This window comes from Nerophis lumbriciformis, linkage group LG38 (genome assembly GCF_033978685.3).
Source record: "Nerophis lumbriciformis linkage group LG38, RoL_Nlum_v2.1, whole genome shotgun sequence".
In the NCBI taxonomy this organism is placed as follows: domain Eukaryota; kingdom Metazoa; phylum Chordata; class Actinopteri; order Syngnathiformes; family Syngnathidae; genus Nerophis; species Nerophis lumbriciformis.
This window is the reverse complement of record NC_084585.2, coordinates 42,501-69,797: the sequence shown is the minus strand read 5'-3', so window position 1 is coordinate 69,797 and position 27,297 is coordinate 42,501. Positions and strand designations below refer to the sequence as shown.

General features: G+C 42.4%; 1 protein-coding gene across 1 annotated transcript; it reads right to left on the bottom strand.

The window, feature by feature from the left end:
• On the bottom strand, positions 1 to 23,718 carry LOC133577261 (uncharacterized). Its single transcript, XM_061930935.2, has 3 exons — positions 23,240 to 23,718; positions 10,648 to 10,839; positions 1 to 2,427 (listed from the first exon to the last, which is right to left on the bottom strand). Exons 1-3 carry the CDS (start codon positions 23,424 to 23,426, stop codon positions 302 to 304), a joined length of 2,505 nt encoding a protein of 834 aa, XP_061786919.1. The 5' UTR covers positions 23,427 to 23,718; the 3' UTR covers positions 1 to 301.
• Positions 23,719 to 27,297: the final 3,579 nt, after the last annotated feature.

Below are 27,297 nucleotides of genomic sequence, written 5' to 3'. Positions count from 1 at the left end.
TTAACCATTTTATTCATTCTGACTTTTTATTGGATAATAACATCAATAAAATGCAATGGAAAAAATGTGTGAAAAAAATGCAAATGATAATAATAAGATGTCCTCTTCAAAGATGAGAAAATAAAATAAAATAGTAGCTACATATATAATATTCAATACATGCACACAACTTAAAAAGTAACTACAGGACAACAAATAAGACTAGAAGATGAGAAGCACTACATACAACATCAAATATACATTCATATTAAACATGCTGTGTTTTTAAACTACATTTAGCACAATCACTGTTGAAGTGTTTTTACATCCCTGCAGCTTCCATGACTGTTACACACTTGTGTCTACTGACCTGCTGCTTATACATGAACCTTTTATCACACACAGTGCAACTCAACGGTTTCTCTCCAGTGTGTGTTCTCATGTGTATGGTCAGGTTTGCCTTGCTGGATAAACTCTTCTTACAAACAGAGCAAGTAAAAGGTTTCTCACCTGTGTGTGTTCTCATGTGTACTATAAGTTTCTTCTTAGTGTTGAATCTTTTAGCACAAGCTGAGCAAGCAAAAGGTTTCTCTCCAGTGTGTGTTCTCATGTGTATGGTCATGCTTTGATTTCTGGAGAAACTCTTCTTACAAACAGAGCAAGTAAAAGGTTTCTTACCAGTGTGTGTTATCATGTGTGTGGTCATTTCCCTCTTAGAGTTAAATCTTTTAGCACAAGCTGAGCAAGCAAAAGGTTTCTCTCCAGTGTGTGTTCTCATGTGTGTGATCATGTGTTGCTTTATGGAGAAACTCTTCTTACAAACAGAGCAACTAAACGGCTTCTCACCTGTATGTGTTCTCATGTGTCTGGTCATGTGAAGCTTTGTGAAGAAACTCGTCTTACAAACAGAGCAAGTAAAATGTTTCTCTCCAGTGTGTGTTCTCATGTGTGTGGTCATGTTAAGCTTTGTAAAGAAACTCTTCTTACAAACAGAGCAACTAAACGGTTTCTCTCCAGTATGTATTCTCATGTGTGTGGTCACGTAATGTTTTGTGGAGAAACTCTTGTTACAAACAGAGCAAGTAAAAGGTTTCTCTCCAGTATGTGTTCTCATGTGTACTGTAAAATTATTCTTGTGTCTAAATGATTTCCCACATACAGAGCAGTCAAAGTGTTTGTTGTTTGTGTGATGTCTCGTATCACCTTTAGAGTCATTTTTACTCTCCAAAGGTTTTTGGATGTGGGCACTGTGATCAGAAGCTGAGCGAGCAAAAGGTGTCTTCTCTCCAGTGTGTGTTCTCATGTGTGTGGTCATGTCACACTTTCTGGAGTAACTCTTCTTACAAACAGAGCAAGTAAAAGGTTTCTCTCCAGTATGCATTCTCATGTGTACTGTACAATGACTCTTCTGCCTAAATGATTTCCCACATACAGAGCAGTCAAAGTGTTTGTTGTTAGTGTGATGTCTCGTATCACCTTTAGAGTCATTTTTACTCTCCAAAGATTTTTGGATGTGGTCACTGTGATCAGAAGCTGAGCAAGCAACATGTTTCTCTCCAGTGTGTGTTCTCATGTGTGTGGTCATGTGTTGCTTTCTGCAGAAACTCTTCTTACAAACAGAGCAAGTAAAAGGTTTCTCACCAGTATGTATTCTCGTGTGTGTGGTCATGTAATCTTTTGTGGAGAAACTCTTCTTACAAACAGAGCAAGTAAAAGGTTTCTCTCCAGTATGTGTTCTCATGTGTACTGTAAAATGATTCTTGTGTCTAAATGATTTCCCACATTCAGAGCAGTCAAAGTGTTTGTTGTTAGTGTGATGTCTCTTTTCACCTTTAGAGTCATTTTTACTCTCCAAAGGTTTTTGGATGTGGTCACTGTGATCAGAAGCTGAACAAGCAACATGTTTCTCTCCAGTGTGTTTTCTCATGTGTCTGATCATGTGTTTCTTTCTGGAAAAACGCTTCTTACAAACAGAGCAAGTAAAAGGTTTCTCTCCAGTATGTATTCTCATGTGTGTGGTCATGTAGTGTTTGTTGTTAGTGTGATGTCTCGTATCACCTTTAGAGTCATTTTTACTCTCCAGAGGTTTTTGGATGTGCTCACTGTGATCAGAAGAGTGTGACATCATGTGGTCCATGTCTGACGGTGGAGCAAAGATGCTGTCTGGTTCTGACTGGATATCTTCACAATGCTCTCCATCAGCTTCTGTGATGTGTTGACTTACAAGCTCCGCCCCTCTGTTCTCCTCACTTTGACTGTGATGAAGCTGTGAGGACTGAGCTTCATCTTCTTCGTTAGCCTCCACCAGCTTTTGAAGCTGCTCCCACAGTTCCTCCTCTTCCTCTTTAATGTGTGGGGGCTCCAGCTCCTTCTGTCCCACACTGGAGCTCCACTCCTGCTGCTTGGAGGGAATCTCTTCTTGACTCTCTGCTGACACCCGCTGGACGTCTGCAGAACAAATGAGGTGTTACTGTATTTTACTTTGCCGCTCTTATGCCAACCATCCACATTATGTGAGGTTGGCCTAATCAAATATATGCATCAAAACTATCATATCTAAATCATTTATAGCTCTTATTACACATCTTACTGGAAGTCTTTTATGGTTGTGGACTTTTATTAACCAACAACAGGACAAACATGAAATATGGTGATGATTGAATAATAGTTAATTAGTTAAAGGCCTACTGAAAGCCACTACTACTGACCACGCAGTCTGATAGTTTATATATCAATGATGAAATCTTAACATTGCAACACATGCCAATACGGCCGGGTTAACTTATAAAGTGCAATTTTAAATTTCCCGCGAAATATCCTGCTGAAAACGTCTCGGTATGATGACGTCACAAATTGTAGAGGACATTTTGGGACAGCATGGTGGCCAGCTATTAAGTCGTCTGTTTTCATCGCAAAATTCCACAGTATTCTGGACATCTGTGTTGGTGAATCTTTTGCAATTTGTTCAATGAACAATGGAGATAGCAAAGAAGAAAGCTGTAGGTGGGAAGCGGTGTATTAGCGGCCGGCTGCAGCAACACAAACACGTAGCGGCTACGTCGTAGCCGGTGTTTCATTGTTTACATTCCCGAACGATGACAGTCAAGCTTTACCATTGGCTTGTGGAGAACTGGCACAACAGAGACTCTTACCAGGAGGACTTTGAGTTGGATACACATTGGCCTGTGGAGAACTGGCACAACAGAGACTCTTACCAGGAGGACTTTGAGTTGGATACGCGCTAGGGATGTCCCGATCCAGGTTTTTGCACTTCCGATCTGATACCGATACTGACCGATACTGGCCTATCTGAGCATGTATTAAAGTTTAAAGTTATTTAGCCTACTTAGTTGTCAGAATCATGTTGAAAAGGGTTTTAGTACTCTTGATAACAACTAGCCAGCTGAATTAGGGGAGTTTGAATAATACACAATGGTTGGTAACAAGAAACTGACCTGTTTATTCAAGGATAAACACAAAATAGACAAAATTATACATGACAAACAAAAATGGCATCATTGAACTAGGGCTGGGCGATATGGCCTTTGTTTAATATTGCCATATTTTAAGGCCATGTCACCATACACCATATATATGTGGATATTTTGCCTTAGCCTTGAATGAACACTTGATGCATATAATGACAGCAGTATGATGATTCTATGTGTCTACATGAAAACATTCTTCTTCATACTGCATTAATATATGCTACTTTTAAACTTTCATGCAGAGAAGGAAATCACAACTAAAAAATCACTATTTTTTTCATACGGTGTTGATCTGGAAATGTTTTCGGCATTTTGATGGTGTGGACGCGTGGCACCCAACGGAGATAAGTGAGAATCCACAGACCTGTGGATGTGTTGAAGGTGCGCTGGAAAATGCGGAACGGAAATTAGGGAGCAGCAGAAAAGTGGAATGTATTATTTAAATCGGTGCGTTGGAAAACACGGACCGGAGTTTTTTTTTTAAAACTGGATCTGGATCGGCATTTTCCCATGCCGTGCCGATACGCAAATATCGGATCGGGACATCCCTAATACGTGCTACTGTGAGTACGCAGCTGCGGCTTCCAAACATTTGATGGCTTGCCCGTACGTGCGTGCCGCTATGTGCATGTCACGTACGTAACTTTGGGGAAATATATGTGCTGTATGAACTTTGGGGAGGTGAACGGTACTTTGGGCTGTGGGATTGAGTGTGTTGTGCAGGTGTTTGATTTGTATTGGTGGGTTATATGGACGGGAGGTGGGAGGTGTTTGTTATGCAGGATTCATTTGTGGAGCAGCAGCACGCACAATCATGTGTGCATACGGACTGTATCCCTTGCAGACTGTATTGATATATATTGATGTATAATGTAGGAACTAGAATATTAATAACAGAAAGAAATGGGGGAGGGAGGTTTTTTAGGTTGGTGCACTAATTGTAAGTGTATCTTGTGCTTTTTATGTTGATTTAATAAACATAAAAAAAGCGATACCGATAATAAAAAAAGCGATACCGATATTTTGCGATATTACATTTTAAAGCATTTATCTCTAATATATATATATATATATATACATATATATATATATATTCATGTACTTACACTGTAAAAACTAATACTGGATGACATTAAATTATATATATATATATATATATATATATATATATATATATATATATATATATATATTCATGTACTTACACTGTAAAAACTAATACTGTATGACATTCAATTATATATATATATATATATATATATACATACAGTGTTTCCCACACATTCATTTATTTGTGGCGGCCCGCCACGAAAGAATTACGTCCGCCACAAATTGATTTTTCGGCTTTCGACTCGCTCGACTGCTCATAAAAGCAATGGGACTCTGTCTGTGAATGGAGCTTGTAGTTACAACTCCGGTGCAGTAGGTGGCGGTAGCCTACTATGCATTGTAACTCCGCCAAAATCTTCTGGTGGGCCAGAAGAAGAAGAAGAAGAAGAAGAAGAAGAAGAGGGACGGACGGACGGGATCAAAATACGAGGATAATATAGGTTATAGGTAGATAGGTTATAGCTGCATCACTCGCGGCTCGTCATATATTTAACGTTAATCCGCCATTTCACCGAGCGTTTCACTGACAGTGTGGTGGCCGGGGCAGACGCACGTAGTAACAGTCACGTGTTAATGGTGATGGGTCCGGCAACACCGATGCATCGGTGCATGCGTCGAGCTCATAAAGCAAAACCCTGTGTCGGTGCACGTACTGCTTTTAGAAAGTCACGTGACCGATCATGAGCTGTTTTGGTCACGTGACCGATACGCCAACTGTGTCGCACTGACGCCTCCTCTGTGCCCTGTGAACGGCTCTTTTCTACAGCCGGAGAAATAACTAAGAAGAGAAAGCGTCTAAAATTGAATACGTTGGAAAAACTGGTTTTTTTTGTAATAAAAATGTGTATATATAAAAAAAAAAAAAAATTCCAGGTCCACAAGCATCCTCATTCACAACACGTTCTCTTAGATTTCCATGTTATGATACATGTTCACATTATTTATTGACTGTATCTAAAAAAGATTAAAAAAATATATTTGTATTTAAATGAAGTTATGAAATAATCCTAAATGAAATACAATGACTTGGTTTATATTATTGTATATACTAGGTCATAAAATCAGTGTCAGTTGAGTCGGTCCATAGGTTGCATGTAGGGATTTTTAATGTCCAGCAGATGTCAGTATTTAGTCACACAGTATTCGACACAGTATAAATACAGTTTTGCAATGTGTCAAAAACGCTTCATGAAGCCTCATCAACCCATCACTACCTGTTACCATACCAACGAGCTAACATGTCCAGGTTATAACCCTGTTGTCAATAAACACACGTGGAGACGGTGCTTCAGATACTACATTAATACTGAAGCTAAATTGTCCACTGTCCACTGCAACATGTGAATGCAATGAAAAGAATACAATCTGAGCCAACCAGCTGTTAAAATGTTGTCCAGGTTAATGTTTTGGCCATTAAAGGCCCTTCATTTCAAGATTTCAACTGTGATCGGGCTTTAAACAGGTGGCTGACCTGTTCAGATGAGTGTAGCTGCTACTGGTCAAATAATGTGAAATAGCATTTCATTTTACATGTATGCAATGCCATTTAAATGTAATTATAGATAATAATAATAATAATAAATACTTTGTAGTGTTGTAAATAGTCAACGGGAAGGATTTTAGTAAGATATAAGCCATGAGCACTACGCAGCCAGAAAAAATCCTAGGCAAGACAAGTAAAAATATTGGGGCAAGTAGATTTGAGAAGTCGGGCAAGTAGAAAAAAACCTTAACGTTGAACCCTGCATGTGTTGAGCTGCTGCCGCTTAAGGTTAGACGGCACTGTACATAGAGCGCTTCTGCTCGTTAGTAAGAAATTCTAATGTTGGATGTTCACTCCGTCACACAGATGATGTATGCACTAATTAAAGGGGCAGAGCTTTAAGAGACATTTTAGCTTTTATATTTTATAAGATATATTTTTTGTAAGAACCATAATTAATAAATATATTTCAGTGAATAACTAATTGTTCAAATCTGTATATAAATATGTACATAAAGTGATGTAATTATATTCCAACTCTGCGTTCTTCTTGGTCATCGCCGCTGCCGCCGCTGCCCCCTGACCACACCACCACAAATAGATGCCTGTCCTGTGGGAAACACTGTATATATATATATATATATATATATATATATATATATATATATATATATATATATATATATATATATATATATATATATATATATATATATTCATGTACTTACACTGTAAAAACTAATACTGGGTGACATTAAATTACATATATATATATTATATATATTCATGTACTTACACTGTAAAAACTAATACTGGATGACATTAAAAGCAATGTTTTGTCCTTACTTACTTTTTGTCAAATTGTAACTATCAAAACAAAATATCAGTCATTTTGAGCTTAACTTTGTATTTAATTTACTCTTTCTGAGCTGCCTTGACTTGAAGAAATGTCATTTTAGAAGTTTAGAAACAAGTTTCAAACTTTGCAAATGCACAGATTAGTACAAGAAGGAACAGCTAAGCATGCTAAAGCTACACATTGAGGAGACAGGAAGTGATGATAAGCGCTAATTTAGCTCAAGTTGTAAAGTAGCAAAACAAGATAGGACTAAGTTCTAACCCAAGGCCAGCGGGCCAAATGTGGCCAGCCAAGTCATTTAGTGTGGCCTGCGATGGCTTAAGATGTGTTTAGTCTTTTACACAACTCTTATTTTGAAAGTTATTCTTCCGGTTTTGCTTATATAGGTAACTTATTTTCCCTTCTCCGTCTTTTAACTGCTGCACACTGCACAAGCCTTTAATCCTAGACATCATTAATGAATAGAGCGCTACTGCCTATTGGCACTGACAAGCTGTGGGGCCGCCATCTTGAACAGGTCAACATCTCCACTTGCTGACAGGCGCAATGAAGTGTTGGTGCATTTCATCCATCATATCATTTTCTAAATACTAAACTGATTTTCACACCTTTTTTTTCAATGCAAACATCATACATGTAGCTATGATACCGGACAAACTCATTGTGGTAGTTTAATATTCACAGTGGGATTAATAATAAAACAACCTGTAGAGAAGTATTTTGTAAAGACTTTTAACAGAGGTTTTAGGCAAGCTAGCCAACCATGAATCCTGAAGCATTTAATATAATGTCAATAAAGATGTTTATTGTATTCCAACCTAATCCTTGGTTATGGCAGACTACATGTAATATGGAAAATTGAACATTGTTCTTTGAGTGTAACAAGAAAAGCCCAATGTGTTTGATACATTTTATTTTGAATTTTAACATTCTAAAATCTTTTTTTGGAGTGCAATAGGAAACATATGTTTATTGTATTGTACATGTTTCTGTTAAAATACAGCGAATATTAACATTTTCGGTACCAAAAGGTATCGATATACATTTTGGTACCGGTACTGGTACCAAATTATTGGTATCGGGACTACCCTAGTTCCTATTGTGATGTTACTCTCCAAAAATAGCCAAAAGTATTGGGAGCGGAATATTGAAAATGGCTGACTGAAATTGGAAGACTTCAAGCAGAAGGAGCAGGTGAGGAGCCAGGGCCGAGAGCTGAAAGGATCCAAGTTCAGCATCAACGATCAGTTCCTAAAGGAAATCCTCCACAGGCGCCGCCATCTGTTCCCACTTTGTAAGAAGTTTATCATGGAAGGATGCTGTGCTGTCATCGCGGTGGATAAACTTTTTATCAACGGTCAACTTTACCGTGATCTGGAAGCCACGCCGTGGCTGTATTATTAACGTCTGAACGGTGATGGGTCTACTGCGCGCTGGGTTGCAGGTCGTTCTTCCCCAGACCTGGGCGGCAGCGTACCGCTCGCCTCTCGGCTGCATTCCTCGGCGCTCTCTGTGGCTGTATGGGGCTGTGGCACGGTGCGTTGGGGTGTTGGGTTGGCCGAGGTGGATGTCTGGTGGCTCGATTGGTCTGGCTGTGAATGAGTTGGGGTCAGTGGGTTGGCGGCCTCGGTGGTAGATGAGCGTGTGCGTTGTTGTGGTTTACAGGGTCGGTCACTTTTTTGTTTCGATTTCGGCAACCGCGGGTGTTTGTACTGCGAACGGGCGGTAGTGGTGATGGTTGCTGTGGTGCTACCAGCGGTTGGCATTGCTGTGTTGGGTTGGAGTGGTTGGGGGACTGTGATTGGTGTCTGTACGCTTGTGGGGGCTGGCTGACGTTGGCTTGCCGGCTGTTTTGGGTATTGACATGCGGATGGGATGCATTGGCTTCTTCCCCCGTTGAGGGGCTCTGTCCCCTGGCCGGGGCTCGTATGGGCACATTGCTGTGTGGATGGCCGGGATGCGGTGATTGCAATGGGCATGGGGGCTGTGGAGTTTTTCGGCGTTCGGTTGCTGGTATGGACTCTGCAGAGTTGGGTTGGGGCGGGCGGGGGCTGGCTTTGTTTAGCAGGGGGTGGACTCGCGTGGCGTCATGTTAAAGTGGTCTGGTGCGCCTGTGGGTCGTGGGCTGTGGGGGGTATGTCTGAGCCCTCTACTCCTCCTACTTATAGCACACACACTCACACATAAATACGATTTTGGGGTATTGTCCTGCGGGGAGGCATGGCGGGGGAATGAGGATGCCTCCTATGGGGCTCCAGTCCTCCTGTCTTGTCCCCTGCTCGTCCATCCCTCAATCTTAGCTGCATATTAGACACTTAGAATTTGGGGGGCTCGGCTTGTTTGGGACCCACCATGACCTTGATGTCCCCCAATTTTAATGGCATTATTAGTTCCCACAAGCATACATATCTCACTCATGCTACAGTACACACATCAATAGAGACTAGAGTTCGGCTGGAACGGCTGACCTCCTAATTTTAACTACACAGTAGACACTCTGGGGGCTTTGTACACATGCATGGGGGGGTTGGGGTTCGGGAGTATATATATATATATATATATATATATATATATATATATATATATATATATATATATATATATATATATATATATATATATAATGTTTTATATTATATATATATATGTATATATATATATATATATAATGTTTTATGCATTCTAAATAGTAAATAAATGTGAATTAAAGTCTGCTTACAATATTCTGCTTATAAAGAACTTAAAAACAACCAAACCCCTCCATTAAGGTTTTATGTACATGCAGTAGGTATATATGTCATTTAGTAACAGCTGTATTTTAAAAGATGTAATATGTACCTATTTTTGCTCATCCATCCATCCATCCATTTTCTACCGCTTGTCCCTTTATGGGTTGCGGGGGGTGCTGGATTGTTCATTAGCGCATTCATTTCAAAAACGCAACACGAGGTTCGCTTTTTTTTAACAACATCTCTGAATATTACATACTGCAGACTTCATGAGAGCCAACAAACATAATAGAACAGCACTTACTGTACAAGGTCTGCTGTCACTATGATTCAGACTGATAAGATGTAGTTATATTCCCGTTTAGATGAAGAATGATTCATAATTGTCGCACGGAAAAGGGGGGAGAACCTAAACGTCTTTTTGTGTTGTTCGCTGGGTCTAAATAGCTGTCAAATGTTACCAACTTGTCAGAGTACGTCCTCATCCTTCTACTATCCAGGTGAGAGGCACGATTCATGATCTGGAATAATCTTTCACCAGCACCGAGGTGAGGAAGGGGCTCACCAGCCGCTGATGTCAACATAGACACACAAGCTATAAATAGTTTGTCTGCGTTAGCACTTATAATAACAATATCACTAATACTTGCTTGCTATTCAAGCCACAAAATGCAAATGGAGTATTGTTGGCACTTTTTGGATGGTTATAGAGGACCTCCCATTGGCTCCTTTGCAAGTGGACTTTTATTTACATTTATGAGTTAGAATGTGATTTTAAAACAATATATATCCACCATCATGTATTTTATAATGATTGTGAACGATAGAAAAATTCCCCCAAAAAGTGCAGTTCCCCTCTAAATTCCAATGATTAGATTTAAGACTTGAAGTGTATGAGCATGAAGTGATGAAGCCTACTTGGATTAGTCTTCTAAAACAAAGTGAACAGTCCAGTTGTGATGGATTGAATGCCCTGAGAATAAAATGATATGTGCTTACTTGGACTGTGATGAAGCTGTGAGGACTCAGGTGCTTTGTCTTCATGCTCTTCAGTCTTCACAGAGACAACAGTCAGTGGAAACTTGCTGACATCATCCTCCTCCTCCTGCCCTACAACACACTCTCCCTCCTCTTCCTCTTTCCTGTGTCTATCCTCATCTTCCTCTTTCATGTGAGGGGGCTGCTGGACGTCTGTTGGGTAAATAAGTAAATAAGATAAAGAGAGAATAGAAATACAAACCCCGTTTCCATATGAGTTGGGAAATTGTGTTAGATGTAAATATAAACGGAATACAATGATTTCCAAATCATTTTCAACCCATATTCAGTTGAATATGCTACAAAAACAACATATTTGATGTTCGAACTGATAAACTTTTTTTTTTTTGCAAATAATCATTAACTTTAGAATTTGATGCCAGCAACACGTGACAAAGAAGTTGGGAAAAGTGGCAATAAATACTGATAAAGTTGAGGAATGCTCATTAAACACTTATTTGGAACATCCCACAGGTGAACAGGCAAATTGAGAACAGGTGGGTGCCATGATTGGGTATAAAAGTAGATTCAATGAAATGCTCAGTCATTCACAAACAACGATGGGGCGAGGGTCACCACTTTGTCAACACATGCGTGAGCAAATTGTTGAACAGTTTAAGAAAAACCTTTCTCAACCAGTTATTGCAAGGAATTTAGGGATTTCACCATCTACCGTCCGTAATATCATCAAAGGGTTCAGAGAATCTGGAGAAATCACTGCACGTAAGCAGGTAAGCCCGTGATCTTCGATCCCTCAGGCTGTACTGCATCAACAAGTGACATCAGTGTGTAAAGGATATCACCGCATGGGCTCAGGAACACTTCAGAAACCCACTGTCAGTAACTACAGTTGGTCGCTACATCTGTAAGTGCAAGTTAAAACTCTCCTATGCAAGGCGAAAACCGTTTATCAACAACACCCAGAAACACCGTCGGCTTCGCTGGGCCTGAGCTCATCTAAGATGGACTGATACAAAGTGGAAAAGTGTTCTGTGGTATGACAAGTCCACATTTCAAATTGTTTTTGGAAACTGTGGACGTCGTGTCCTCCGGACCAAAGAGGAAAAGAACCATCCGAATTGTTATAGGCGCAAAGTTGAAAAGCCAGCATCTGTGATGGTAAGGGGGTGTATTAGTGCCCAAGACATGGGTAACTTACACATCTGTGAAGGCGCCATTAATGCTGAAAGGTACATACAGGTTTTGGAGCAACATATGTTGCCATCCAAGCAACGTTACCATGGACGCCCCTGCTTATTTCAGCAAGACATTGCCAAGCAACGTGTTACATCAACGTGGCTTCATAGTAAAAGCGTGCGGGTACTAGACTGGCCTGCCTGTAGTCCAGACTTGTCTCCCATTAAAAATGTGTGGCGCATTATGAAGCCTAAAATAGCACAACGGAGACCCCCGGACTGTTGAACAACTTAAGCTGTACATCAAGCAAGAATGGGAAAGAATTCCACCTGAGAAGCTTAAAAAATGTGTCTCCTCAGTTCCCAAACATTTACTGAGTGTTGTTAAAAGGAAAGGCCATGTAACACAGTGGTGAACATGCCCTTTCCCAACTAGGTTGTTGTATATGGAAAAAAAAACACACAATATTTGGTTTAACAAAAGCTCACGTTTATTATATAAGAAACAAATAAAAGCTAATAAATAAATAAATAAATATTGACTGTTACCCCCCTAAAAAAATAAAATAAAATAAATAAATATTGACTGTTGTTACCCAAAGTATATTAAGTGGGATTTTTCAGAAAAACAAATACGTATATACAGTAACACAAAAACAACCTGTCTCTGTGATCACTATAGGTGTATAAATAATAATATAGTGTTAAATAAAATCAGTCCCTTGGGCACAAAACTGACAATAATACAGCTCTCCAAAAAGTGCACTTCTGCTGCTATTTGACATAACTGTTTGTTATGATGCTTTGACATTTTTGCACTTTATTTCTTTATTGAAAGAAAATTCTATGAAAAGAAAAGTTGTTTGCAAATGTGGTTACAATGCTAAAAAATGAAAAGTTAAAGCTAAAAAAAGAAATACACTTTATTGAGTTAACATTATTTCTTTATAGGGGGAAAGATGTGATGTTATGAGCTAGGGAAAATAACAACTACACTACCCAGCATGCAACGGGAGTGACGAGCATGCGCGGTAGCCCCGAAAAGTGTTGTTGCATGTCACCACCCGGCAGCTAAGAATGAGGTTATGAGCACGCTGTGAAAGTAAACGTCAAGAACTCAGCCAACACGCCTCGTCTGCATTATTTATAATTAGACAGACAACACATATACAGTGTGATTTTGTTTTGTTTACAAGGAAAGAAAAACAAAAGTTAAAAAAGGGAGATAGGTTGTATACCGTATTTTCCGCACCATTAGCCGCACCTAAAAACCACAAATTTACTCAAAAGCTGACAGTGCGGCTTTTAACCCGGTGCGCTTTACATATGTATAAATATTAAGATTCATTTTCATAAAGTTTCGATCTCGCAACTTAGGTAAACAGCCGCCATCTTTTTTCCCGGTAGAACAGGAAGCGCTTCTTCTTCTACGCAAGCAACCGCCAAGGTAAGCACCCGCCCCCATAGAACAGGAAGCGCTTCTTCTTCTACTGTAAGCAACCACCCGCCCCCGGAAGAAGAAGAAAAAACGCGCGGATATCACCGTACGTTTCATTTCCTGTTTACATCTGTAAAGACCACAAAATGGCTCCTACTAAGCGACAAGGATCCGGTTCATGAAAAGACGCGATCTCTCCATCCGCACACGGATTACTACCGTATTTCACAGCAACTGATATTCCTGTGAACCGCACTGTGGAACGGGAGCACGTACGGTGAATATTCGCACCACAGGGAATGAGAAGTCATCCTTCACTGTGGTTCTAGCTTGCCATGCTAACTTCCACCCATGGTGATATTCAAAAGGAAGACCTTGCCAAAAGAGACCTTTCCAGCCGGCGTCATCATAAAAGCTAACTCGAAGGGATGGATGAAGAAAAGATGAGCGAGTGGTTAAGGTAAGTTTAAGTTTACGCGAAGAGGCCGGGTGGCTTTTTTCACGCAGCTCTGTCCATGTTGATATACGTATGTTTGTGATTGCACATTTGCGTACATTTTGGGAGTGAACAGAGTTGTTAGAACGCTGGTTTTTAATATATTATTAAAGTTTGACTGACCTATCTGACTGTTTTTTTGACATTCCTTTAGCGCAGTTAGATGCGGCTTACAACACGGGGCGGCTTATTGGTGGACAAAGTTTTGAAATATGCCGTTCATTGAAGGCGCGGCTTTTAACCCAGGGCGCCTTATGATGCGGAAAATACGGTATATATATGTATGTGCTGCGGTTGCTTTAAGAACGTTGCGACAGCTGCCATAAAGGAGGTGCGTTGCTAGCCTGGTTGCTATGTTTCCGGTTGGTCGTAAAAGTGTTGGTCATGTGTTTGTACCCTGCTCAAATCTCTCAGTAAAGTTATTCATTGGATTATACCTTTTTGTTTTGAACTTTATTACACCTTGGAGCGCTTTTTCCGCTCCATTGTTTTCCTGCTTTCGCTATCTGCGCCTAATGACTGAGCTACGTGACGTCATTTATTGTGATGTTCCACGGAGCATTTCTGGTCGGGACGGGATTCGACTAAAGAACCAACTTTTTTTCTTTACTATCGTAGTCTCGATAACAGATACCGGTTCTCAAAAAGGGATTCGAGTCCGAGGACTCGGTTCTTTTCTTATCGAACAACCGGGAAAACCGGTTTTGAGTATCACTGACAGAGAAGTAGAGCTAATTTTAAGCATCGTTTTGGAGCTTAAAGTTAACAAAACTCAACAAAGTGTTGACTGGGAAACCACAAAAATGAAGAAAAGATGAGCGAGTGGTTAAGGTAAGTTTAAGTTTACGCGAAGAGGCCGGGTGGCTTTTTTCACGCAGCTCTGTCCATGTTGATATACGTATGTTTGTGATTGCACATTTGCGTACATTTTGGGAGTGAACAGAGTTGTTAGAACGCTGGTTTTTAATATATTATTAAAGTTTGACTGACCTATCTGACTGTTTTTTTGACATTCCTTTAGCGCAGTTAGATGCGGCTTACAACACCGGGCGGCTTATAGGTGGACAAAGTTTTGAAATATGCCGTTCATTGAAGGCGCGGCTTTTAACCCAGGGCGCCTTATGGTGCGGAAAATACGGTAGGTACATATGTACGTATGTGTCGCTGCCCCGGTGTGCATTGCTGATCGCAGCACCGGGTCTGCTGAGGTGCCGTGGCATGCCGGCTGTGGGCGCAGGGCTGGGCCCTTATGGCTTTTTGCCGGATGGGATGCCTGGTGGGTGGTGGGCGGAGGGGCCTGGACGTGCGGGAAGGGCTGCGGGGTTTGGTGGCGCTGGGCACTGTTGGTGACTAGGCCTCTTGTTTATTTTTATTTATTTTATTTAAAGGGTTTATTTTTTCATTTTTTTTTTGTGTATGAATGTGTATATGTGTGCATATGTATATGTGTGTGGTTGTATTAATGTGTATGTATGTGTGTGTGTGTGTGTGTGTGTGTATATATGTATATGCATGCATGTGTATACTGTATGTGTATGTATATGTATACATATATGTATGTGTGTATGTATGTGGATGTGTATATGTGTGTGTAGGTGTGTATAGGTGTGTGTATGGGTGTGGATGTCCGGTGGCTCGATTGGCCTGCCTGTGGATGAGTTGGGGTAGGTGGGTTGGCGGCCTCGGTGGTAGCTGGGGGTGTGCGTTGTTGTGGTTTACGGGGTCGATCGCTTTTTTGTTTCGGTTTCGGCAACCGTGGGTGTTTGTACTGCGGACGGGCGGTGGTGGTGATGGTTGCTGTGGTGCTACCAGCGGTTGGCATCGCTCTGTTGGGTTGGAGTGGTTGGGGGACTGTGGCTGGTATCTGTGCGCTTGTGGTGTTGTGGGGGCTGGCTGGCGTTGGCTTGCCGGCTGGTTTGGGGGCTGACGTGCGGACAGGATGCATTGGCTTCTGCACCCTGGCCGGGACTTGTATGGGCACGTCGCTGTGTGGATGGCCGGGATGCGGTGTTTGTATTGGGCATGGCGGCTGTGCAGTTTTTCTGCGTTTGATTGCTGGTATGGGCTCTGCAGGGTTGGGTTGGGGCGGGCGGGGGTTGACTTTGTTTGGCGGGGGGTGGACTCGCGTGGCTTCACGGTAAAGTGGTCTGGTGTGGGTCACGGGCCGTGGGGGGGGGGGGGGGGGGGGGGGGGGGGGGGGGACTACGGCCTCCTGGCCGTAGTTCCTGGTTGTCGGCCACATGGACTGGGGGGGATGTCCGGGCCTTCTACTCCTCCTACTTATAGCACACACAGTCACACATATATAAGACTTTGGGGGATGTCCTGCGGGGAGGCATGGCGGGGGGATGAGAATGCCTCCTATGGGGCTCCAGTCCTCCTGTCTTGTCCCCTGCTCATCCATCCCTCAATCTTAGCTGCATATTAGACACTTAGGATTTGGGGAGCTCGGCTTGGTTGGGACCCACCATGACCTTGATGTCCCCCAATTTTAATCACATTATTAGTTCCCACAAGCATACATATCTCACTCACGCTACAGTACAAACATCAATAGGGACTGGAGGTCGGCTGTAACGGCTGACCTCCTAATTTTAACTACATAGTAGACACTCTGGGGGCCTTATACACATGCATGGGGGGGTTGGGGTTCGGCGCACCCCTCATTGCCTCGTCGGTTGGCGCGGACTGCAGTCTGGTGGCCTGCCAGGCTTTTATTCATTTATTATTATTATTATTATTATTTTTAATTTATTTATTATTTATTTTTATTATTTACTTATTTTATTTCATTTTTTTTGTATTATATTTTTTTTGTATTTTTAAAAAAAAAATCTTATTATTTATTTGTGTGTGGCGTCGCGCGGGTCTCACTTTCTGTTGGGTGGGGTTCGTGCCCGTGTGGCCCGACCTTGCGCTGTGGGGTCTCTGTTGGTGACTTGATGTGGTGGCGGCGCGGCCCCCCATGTCTGGTCTGGATGCTGTGTCTCGGTTGTTTGGGTGGTGGTGTGTTTGTGCGGGTTTGGGTTGGGGCGGTGGAGTATTTTGGTGGGGGGGGTGTTGGTGTCTCTTGTTTGCATGTTGGCGTTTGGGCTGACTGACGCTGGCTGGTCTCCATGATCCTGTTGGCGTGTGGCTGCCGGTCGCAGTTTTTTTGATCGCTTCGATTTGATTGGGTAGTGTTGGCTGTCTGGGGGTATTGCTGCCGTTTGTTTGTGGTGTGGGCGCCCGTGGCTGATGGGTCTGGTGCAGGGGGGTGGCTGATGTTGTGATTGGTGGAAACGCGCACGCGTTGTGGTTGTCGGGGATGACGAACTGTGTAAATGTATGTGTACGTGTGTGTATGTGTGTGTATATATATATATATATATATATATATATATATATATATGTGTATGTGTATGTATATATGTGTATTTTTGTGTATGTGAACATGTATATGTGTATGTGTATGTATATGGATATGTATGTATATTTATGGGGGTACGCTTTGGGCCTGCCTGTCAGGCGGGGGTCGGCGCCTCAGGCTACTGCATCCGGACTGCGTGTCTGGAGCTCCTGGGTCACACCGTCCATCCCTTCCAGGTGCTTGTCTTGGTTGGGGCCTGCTGGGTCTAGTCCCTGCGTCTATTGTGGTAGCTTGGTGCTGCAAGGTATTCCGAAGTGCTTTGAGTCGGCCAGTTGCTGGGGTAGTGACCTTGTGTGTCAGCATTTCTGTGATTTTCTTTTAATTCTTTTTTTAAATTAATTAATTAATTAATTAATTTATTTTTTAATATATTGTATTAATATTATTTTTTTATTTTCCCTTCCCTCAGGGGGGGGGACTCGGCGGGGCGGTTGCTGGTTGTTCCATCTCCATCGTTGGGGTCCCTGCGGGTGGGGTGGGTGGTTCCCGTGGCGGCCGATTTGGGTGGGGTGGCCGGGGGTTGGCCTCGCCGCGCTCTCCGGGGGTGAGGGGTGGGCTCTTGGGGGCCCGGTTGCCGGTAAGGCGGGGGAGGTCTTCCCGTCCGGTTGCGGGGAGTCTCTGGGCCCCCCGGGCGGGGCGTCCCGCCTTTCTGCCCGTGTGGGGTCTGGCTGTCCCCTGCTTTTCTCGTGCCTTGTCCTCTGCCGGGTGCGTCTGTCTGCGGCCTGCTGCTGACCCTTGTGGGCGGCGCGGTGGGCCGGGCTCTGGGGTTTCTGTCGCTGGCCGGCTTGGCGGATGTCCCTGGTTCCCTGGGCACCACACCTACTGTTTGTGGGTTGGGCTCTCGGGGACGCTGGGGCCGTGCTCTGGCTCCCACGCACACTGGGAGTCGAATATATTGTACATACAAATTCACATATACTCACATACATACATAGGTACCTACGCTCCCACATACATACACAAATACAGTACATTTTTACATACTCAAAGTTTGTGCATCCACACGCACATTCATTATACAAACATACATAATATACACATACTGTACATATACACTCACTGTACAAACATACATATACACATACTGTACATATACACTCACTGTACAAACACATATACACATACTGTACATATACAAGTACATATGCATATGTACACTCATGCACATAATCACGTTTCATCAAACATATATTAACGTTGTTGCCCTAGGTTAAACTGGGTAACACATGGCACACTGACAAAGCTTAACCTATTGTTACTATAACAATCTACAAGGTTAATATAGGTTGCTTCTCTTTCTCCCGCTCCATTTTTCTGCATTCTTTCGTATCTCAAGTTATCATTACGTATATGTATTGTTGCATTTGAACAACTGTATTGTTGATAATAAAGGTAAATTATTGGTATTGTTCATTATCAATAGCACTATTTCTATTGGTATTTGTATTGCTCCATTTGTAGTGTAAAAATGTTCATTGTCATTTCTGTATTATTTTTTATTTTCGCTAACTGCTTATTTGCTATCACGTTGTTGTGTTTGCTGTTGTTGTTTTTGTCTCTCTGTCTAATCCCCCTCTTGTCCCCACAATTTCCCCTTCTGTCTTCTTTGTTTTCTCTTTCTAGCCCCTCCTGCTCCGGGGCCCAGCTGCACCAAATGATAATGTGAATACATTTAATAAAATCAAATACAAATAAGGCAACAAGAGAAGTATCCTACACTTCTCTTTTGTAAAGTAAATCTGAACAGCCGATATGGGCATCTACATCTACTATATGATTTGCCTGAGAAGCTGGTAAATATAATAATAATAATGTATTCATGATTGTTGAATGTCATTTTGTAAAAATCCTAATAATTTTTTATTTTTTTTTCACTAGGCAAAACTCAACAGCCACAAGCAGGACAGACTAAAAGGAAAACTTCCAATGGAGACAAAGTTGCTGAATGCAGTAGAAGATGACGTCCAGATAAAGAAGAGACTTCTGGACATGATGGAGACATCAGAGAAGACATCGTCTGACAATTTAGACAAACTAACCTCAAATTACTAAGTCAAAATATTGACTTACTAAGTTATAATAATAACATACTTAGTATCTCAGGTAACTAGGACTGTTTTGTGTTTTGTTTGTACTTTACGGAAAAAATATGGAGATATATATCATATATCGCCATTCTGCCAATGGAGCGGAAAACACAACCAAAAATTGTAGGCTTCTTAATTTTTCTAATATTTCTATTTATTATAAGATATTGTTATTTGGTTATTTTTTAATAAACAATGTGTTCAATGTAATCAGAGTCTGTAGTCTATTGCCCCCCCCCCCTCCCAGGCTGTGGTGGCAGCGATGAGGTGGAGACGTGATGGTGGCGACAGGCCGAGTTACACTGTTCCTTACTCCCACCCACCCCCTTCCCCGTCCGGCCGCCTATCCCGGGCGACGCCCCCTCCCACCACCTTAACTAACACATTTTCTGGGGGAAACACTGAGCAGTGAATGTGTACCGTGATGAAAGTGTAGCCTTTCCTATGCAAACTTCTCATAACTCCTTCAAACAATCAATCACACATTGTTACAAACTGAGAGGAACATCAACCTCAAACTGTCTCGTTTTCATGAAGAATGTAAATGAAAGCATTGCATCATCCCCACAAGACAAACCATCTTCCTATTAAGTTCAACTTAAAGTACCAATGATTGTCACACACACACTAGGTGTGGCAAAATGATTCTCTGCATTTGACCCATCACCCTTGATCATCCACTGGGAGGTGAGGGGAGCAGTGAGCAGCAGCGGTGGCCGCGCCCGGGAATCATTTTTGGTGATTTAACCCCCAATTCCAACCCTTAATGCTGAGTGCCAAGCAGGGAGGTAATGGCTCCCATTTTTATAGTCTTTGGTATGACTCGTCTGGGGTTTGAACTCACAACCTACCCATCTCAGGGCGGACACTCTAACCCAGGGGTCACCAATGCGGTGCCCGTAAGGACCAGATGAGTCGCCCACTGGCCTGTTCTAAAAATCTTATCTTATTTTTTTTAAATCAACATAGAAAAAACACAAGATACACTTTCCATCAGTGCATCAACCCAAACAACCTCCCCCCCATTCACACTCATCCACACCTACTCACACAAAAGGGGTTATTTCTTTCTGCTACCAATATTCTGGTTCCCACAACATAGACAACACATCTGCAAGGGACACAGTCCCTGAAGCACACATGATTGTATGTGCTGCTGGTCCACTAACATTTTCATTCATTACTATTTTTATGTAATTATTTTTATATTGTTTTACTTTCTTTTTTATCCAAGATTTCTTTTTAAATGTATTTATCTTATTTTATTTTCTAAAAAAGGACCATATCTTCACCAAACCAGGTTGTCAATGAAATTAGATTTGTTTAAAGGTTTTTTAAAAGCAGGTTCAGTCCAGATAATATCCAAGTGGGACTCAGCAACACACACCTTCATTCATGTACACAGAAGAAAATTAGGGAACACAACAGATTGCATATCATTTATAAACAAAATTACATTTTCAAAATAAGCATTTCTGTACAATCCAGATTATGTCCAGGTCACTCAAATTAGGGAACACAACAACAGATAGCATATCATCTATAAACATAATTATACTTTCAAAATAAGCCTTTGAGGACTTCCCATCTTTTGTTTGTTTTTTGGCATCATTATCATTTTCAACCATGTCACTTTATAAAGTTAAAAAATACTGAATAAATGTTTTAAAGAAAGTAATACTAAGTGAATATCTGTTGTTGGCCTTAAAAATAAACCTTTTACCGAGTACTATAATTAAATTGACTAAATCATGATTGTCAATGAACTCTCCTAAAATAACAGAAACCACATCAAGTTTCATAAACAAAGCAATCCTTCAACACATTTTTTCAACTTCCACCCAAAACGAAGACACAATATGACAATACCAAAACAAATGCAGGGTGGATTCAGACTCCTGACAACAAAATCGGCAGTCATCTGATTCTGTCATATTCCATAATTTTAACATTTTCCCCATCTGTAAGAAGTTATAAATAATTTTAATTTGAAAATAACGATTTTGCACATCGATAGTAGTTTTGTAGATTAATTTGACTATGGCATCCCACGGCAACGGGCAGTCAAAAAAATCCTCCCATTTTCCATATGTGTTGTATGGGCCAGCCTTCAAAGATTTCTTTATTAAATAGAAATTATATATTTTTCTATTTATTTTAGTTCCTTTTTGCCAACTGGAATTTCTTATTAGAGGTTTACAAACTAATAATTTAGTAGTTCCATAATTAATTATTTGTTTCCATATTTTCCCAATGACTCCAGTTAGTTGATGAAATGAAAAGCTTGAGCAAGCATCACCATACAAAGTTCTAAATTCATCTTACCATTCTCATTGATAATATCATTGACAAAAATCATTCCTCTTTCAAACATATTTTTCCAAAAGAAAGGCTTTCCATCTATTACAATATTAGAGTTCATCCATATTATCTGCTGCAAAATATCGTCTCTTTTTTCTGGCACATACAATTGAAAACACCACCATGAGTGGATTGTTTCCTTTATGAACACGCCATGTTTCCCAGCAGACTCTCTACATAAGAAAAATGGGAGGGGATCATTTGTAAAAAAGGATACCATTTCTTTTGATACAGTACATGTTTTTTGTCCAACAGGACACTTGTGTACCACTCAGTGTTTAAATACATATTTGGAACAATTGATGCTTTTAAAGACAGACACACAGCTTCAAGGTTGAGAAGTTTCATATTCATACTCATTGTACAAAACCTTTCTTTTAATCTTTTCTGGTTTGCTGTCCCAGACAAAATCGAAGACCCTCTGCTCATAAATCTTTAAAAAGTTTTGTGATGGAGCTGGTAATGACAAAAACAAATAAATAAATTGAGGAATAATTAACAAGTTGACAATAGATATTTTACCATACAAGGTTAAGGATTTCCCTTTCCATAATTGCATAATTTTGTCCAGCTTTCTTAGTTGATTATCATAATTTACTGAGCCTAGATCTTCCAGATTCTCTGGGACAACCACACCAAGTATGTTAACTGGACCGTATGTCCACAAAACAGGCACTTTGCATTCCATTCGAAAGGACGTTCCCTTTAGATTTCCGATCCTTAACATTTTACTGTTATCATAATTAAGTGTAAGGCCAGATGGCTGTGAAAATATGTCCAAAAGATTAAGAAGGTTCCGCAAACAATGAGGACAAATCTTATCTTTGTGAATCAGCCTTTTCTGACATGAACTTCATCAAGAACAAACACAGAACACGCCTGACTGATGCACATCTGCAAGACTCACTCAGAGTTGCAGTGTCAAGTTACACACCAGAGTACAACACACTAGTTAACAGCAAACACACTAGTTAACAGCAAACACACTAGTTAACAGCAAACACACTAGTTAACAGCATGCAATGCCAGGCTTCCCACTAACTGACAAAGAAACAGATAACAGATTTGGTGTCCAGTTCAAAGTGTGACATGATTTATTTAAACATTTGAGAGTTGACTTTTGTATTTTACATGAGTTATTATTTGTACAAACATGGTGCAAAGTAATGTTATAATTTGTTAAACAATGTTAGTGGCTCGCTACTTAAAATGGGATATTGTCATTTCAAAAGACTGTCTTAGAAGTGATCATTTAAAAATGTTCATTTTGAAAAATGTGCACTTAGAGAAAATATAAAAATAAAGTGTTGCATATTGATATTTATCTGCTTCTATATATATTTAAGATGATTAGTGTTTCCACAAAGATAAATATCATTAATTATTAATAATAACATAGAGTTCAAGGTAAATTGAGCAAATTGGCTATTTCTGGCAATTTATTGAAGTGTGTATCAAACTGGTAGCCCTTCGCATTAATCAGTACCCAAGAAGTAGCTCTTGCTTTCAAAAAGGTTGGTGACCCCTGCTCTAACCACTAGGCCACTGATTGACCATCTATTGAAGAAAGGTGTTAATAATCACATATAAAGTTAGTAAAGATGTGAGAGTAAGAAGTCAACAAACCTGTTCTTTGTAACACAACTTGATGTTTCTTGTAAACAGCGTCCATTAGTAGCTTGTTCTGCTCCTTTGTTCTAGAAAGTTCCGCCTCGTATTCTGCTATCGTTCTTTCTAACACTACAAATATTTCTTCAACGGCAGCAGTTAGTCGCTGATCCACCAACGCTCTCAACATGTGTAATGTAGACATTTTCACACAATCACAACACTTTACTCTCACACTTGATCTCTACTTAGCGATGTGTTGATAACTTCTCTTAGCAGCTAACAAGCTAAGCTAACTAGCGAGCTAAGCTAACTAACAAGCAAAGATAGCAGGAGATCTAGCAAAGTGCTTCTAGCACACCGAGACGCTTCTATCCTTGAATAAAGACTCAAAGATGTATTTTATACGACGTAAATATTTCAAACTAAAGAACAAATAATAAGACTGACTTATTAGCGTCCTTCTGGCTTCTTTCTGCGTCAATGTGCTTTCACGACAGTTGGCACGCTTGACGTTACAAGACGGTTCTGCTCTCGTCTATGACTGCTCTGCTCTCGCGAGATGTGTCATGCGCAGAAGACTCAAAGCTTTGTAGTAAATCAGGAGCGTGATCACTTTTTGATTTTCTACATTTATTTTGCATTATTGACTTTGTTAAAACTGTTGTTTGTAATAAAGTGATTAATTGTATTATTTTGTTGTAATTGTTTCACTAACTAAAATGATGTATATATTGGTGTATTATTCACCAATAAAACAATACATTTTGGTCCTGTGTTTTATTCTGGTGATAATGAAAAATGAGGTAAAAGGCAAAGTGAAAGTGAAACTAAGCTACTGCCTCTAGCCTACACGTCAATTTATCGTGTGGTAGCCAAAAGTCACCAGTAGATGGCAGTGCAGTATTGTAAAGTCCTACATATAGTACCATTGAAATGTTGCTGGTCATATTAATAAAACACTAAATCCTTAATTTTTGACAAAATACCTCTAGTAGTGATACAAATGTGCTCTGGCAAAATAATCGTATTTCTTTTGTTTGGCTTGAAAGAAGCTATGAAAATAAACATGACAAAAAATGAGTAAATCACCGCCATTTTAGTTTTAAAAAAAGTTCTCAGGAAGAAAAAAAGGTTGTAGATGATGTGAAAGGACCAAATCCTCTGTTTAGGAATAATACGAATAATAATAATCAATGTTATTTATCTCCTCTCTGAGCTGCCACCTTAACGTGGTAGAGGAGTTCGCGTGTCCCAATGATCCTAGGAGCTATGTTGTCCGGGGGCTTCCATGCCCCCTGGTAGGGTCTCCCAAGACAAACAGGTCCTAGGTGAGGGATCAGACAAAGAGCAGCTCGAAGACTTCTATGGAAATGCAAGAACCGAGACTCAGATTTCCCTCGCCCGGACGCGGGTCACCGGGGCCCCCCTCCGGAGCCAGGCCCGGAGTTGGGGCACGATGGCGAGCGCCTGGTGGCCGGGCCTGTCCCCATGGGGCCCGGCCGGGCACAGCCCGAAGAGGCAACGTGGGTCCCCCCTCCAATGGGCTCACCACCCATAGCAGGGGCCATAGAGGTCGGGTGCAATGTGAGCTGGGCGGTAGCCGAAGGCAGGGCACTTGGCGGTCCGATCCTCGGCTACAGAAGCTAGCTCTTGGGACGTGGAACGTCACCTCGCTGGGGGGGAAGGAGCCTGAGCTAGTGCGCGAGGTAGAGAAGTTCCGGTTGGATATAGTCGGACTCACCTCGACGCACAGCAAGGGCTCTGGAACCAGTTCTCTCGAGAGGGGCTGGACTCTCTTCCACTCTGGCGTTGCCAGCAGTGAGAGGCGACGGGCTGGGGTGGCAATTCTTGTTGCCCCCCGGCTCAGAGCCTGCATGTTGGAGTTCAACCCGGTGGACGAGAGGGTAGCTTCCCTCCGCCTTCGGGTGGGGGGACGGGTCCTGACTGTTGTTTGCGCTTACGCGCCAAACGGCAGCTCAGAGTACCCACCCTTTTTGGATTCACTCGAGGGAGTACTTGAGAGTGCTCCCCCGGGTGATTCCCTCGTTCTACTGGGGGACTTCAACGCTCATATTGGCAACGACAGTGAAACCTGGAGAGGCGTGATTGGGAAGAATGGCCGCCCGGATCTGAACCCAAGTGGTGTTTTGTTATTGGACTTTTGTGCCCGTCACGGATTGTCCATAACGAACACCATGTTCAAGCATAAGGGTGTCCATATGTGCACTTGGCACCAGGACACCCTAGGCCGCAGTTCTATGATCGACTTTGTAGTTGTGTCATCGGATTTGCGGCCTCATGTTTTGGACACTCGGGTGAAGAGAGGGGCGGAGCTTTCTACCGATCACCACCTGGTGGTGAGTTGGCTGCGATGGTGGGGGAGGATGCCGGACAGACCTGGCAGGCCCAAACGCATTGTGAGGGTTTGCTGGGAACGTCTGGCAGAGTCTCCTGTCAGAGAGAGTTTCAATTCCCACCTCCGGAAGAACTTTGAACATGTCACGAGGGAGGTGCTGGACATTGAGTCCGAGTGGACCATGTTCCGCACCTCTATTGTCGAGGCGGCCGATTGGAGCTGTGGCCGCAAGGTAGTTGGTGCCTGTCGTGGCGGTAATCCTAGAACCCGTTGGTGGACACCGGCGGTGAGGGATGCCGTCAAGCTGAAGAAGGAGTCCTATCGGGTTCTTTTGGCTCATGGGACTCCTGAGGCAGCGGACAGGTACCGACAGGCCAAGCGGTGTGCGGCTTCAGCGGTCGCGGAGGCAAAAACTCGGACATGGGAGGAGTTCGGGGAAGCCATGGAAAACGACTTCCGGACGGCTTCGAAGCGATTCTGGACCACCATCCACCGCCTCAGGAAGGGGAAGCAGTGCACTACCAACACCGTGTATGGTGCGGATGGTGTTCTGCTGACCTCGACTGCGGAAGTTGTGGATCGGTGGAGGGAATACTTCGAAGACCTCCTCAATCCCACCAACACGTCTTCCTATGAGGAAGCAGTGCCTGAGGAATCTGTGGTGGGCTCTCCTATTTCTGGGGCTGAGGTTGCTGAGGTAGTTAAAAAGCTCCTCGGTGGCAAGGCCCCGGGGGTGGATGAGATCCGCCCGGAGTTCCTTAAGGCTCTGGATGCTGTAGGGCTGTCTTGGTTGACAAGACTCTGCAGCATCGCGTGGACATCGGGGGCAGTACCTCTGGATTGGCAGACCGGGGTGGTGGTTCCTCTCTTTAAAAAGGGGAACCGGAGGGTGTGTTCTAACTATCGTGGGATCACACTCCTCAGCCTTCCCGGTAAGGTCTATTCAGGTGTACTGGAGAGGAGGCTACGCCGGATAGTCGAACCTCGGATTCAGGAGGAACAGTGTGGTTTTCGTCCTGGTCGTGGAACTGTGGACCAGCTCTATACTCTCGGCAGGGTCCTTGAGGGTGCATGGGAGTTTGCCCAACCAGTCTACATGTGCTTTGTGGACTTGGAGAAGGCATTCGACCGTGTCCCTCGGGAAGTCCTGTGGGGAGTGCTCAGAGAGTATGGGGTTTCGGACTGTCTGATTGTGGCGGTCCGCTCCCTGTATGATCAGTGTCAGAGCTTGGTTCGCATTGCCGGCAGTAAGTCGGACACGTTTCCGGTGAGGGTTGGACTCCGCCAAGGCTGCCCTTTGTCACCGATTCTGTTCATAACTTTTATGGACAGAATTTCTAGGCGCAGTCAAGGCGTTGAGGGGATCCGGTTTGGTGGCTGCAGGATTAGGTCTCTGCTTTTTGCAGATGATTTGGTCCTGATGGCTTCATCTGGCCAGGATCTTCAGCTCTCACTGGATCGGTTCGCAGCTGAGTGTGAAGCGACTGGGATGAGAATCAGCACCTCCAAGTCCGAGTCCATGGTTCTCGCCCGGAAAAGGGTGGAGTGCCATCTCCGGGTTGGGGAGGAGATCTTGCCCCAAGTGGAGGAGTTCAAGTACCTCGGAGTCTTGTTCACGAGTGAGGGAAGAGTGGATCGTGAGATCGACAGGCGGATCGGTGCGGCGTCTTCAGTAATGCGGACGCTGTATCGATCCGTTGTGGTGAAGAAGGAGCTG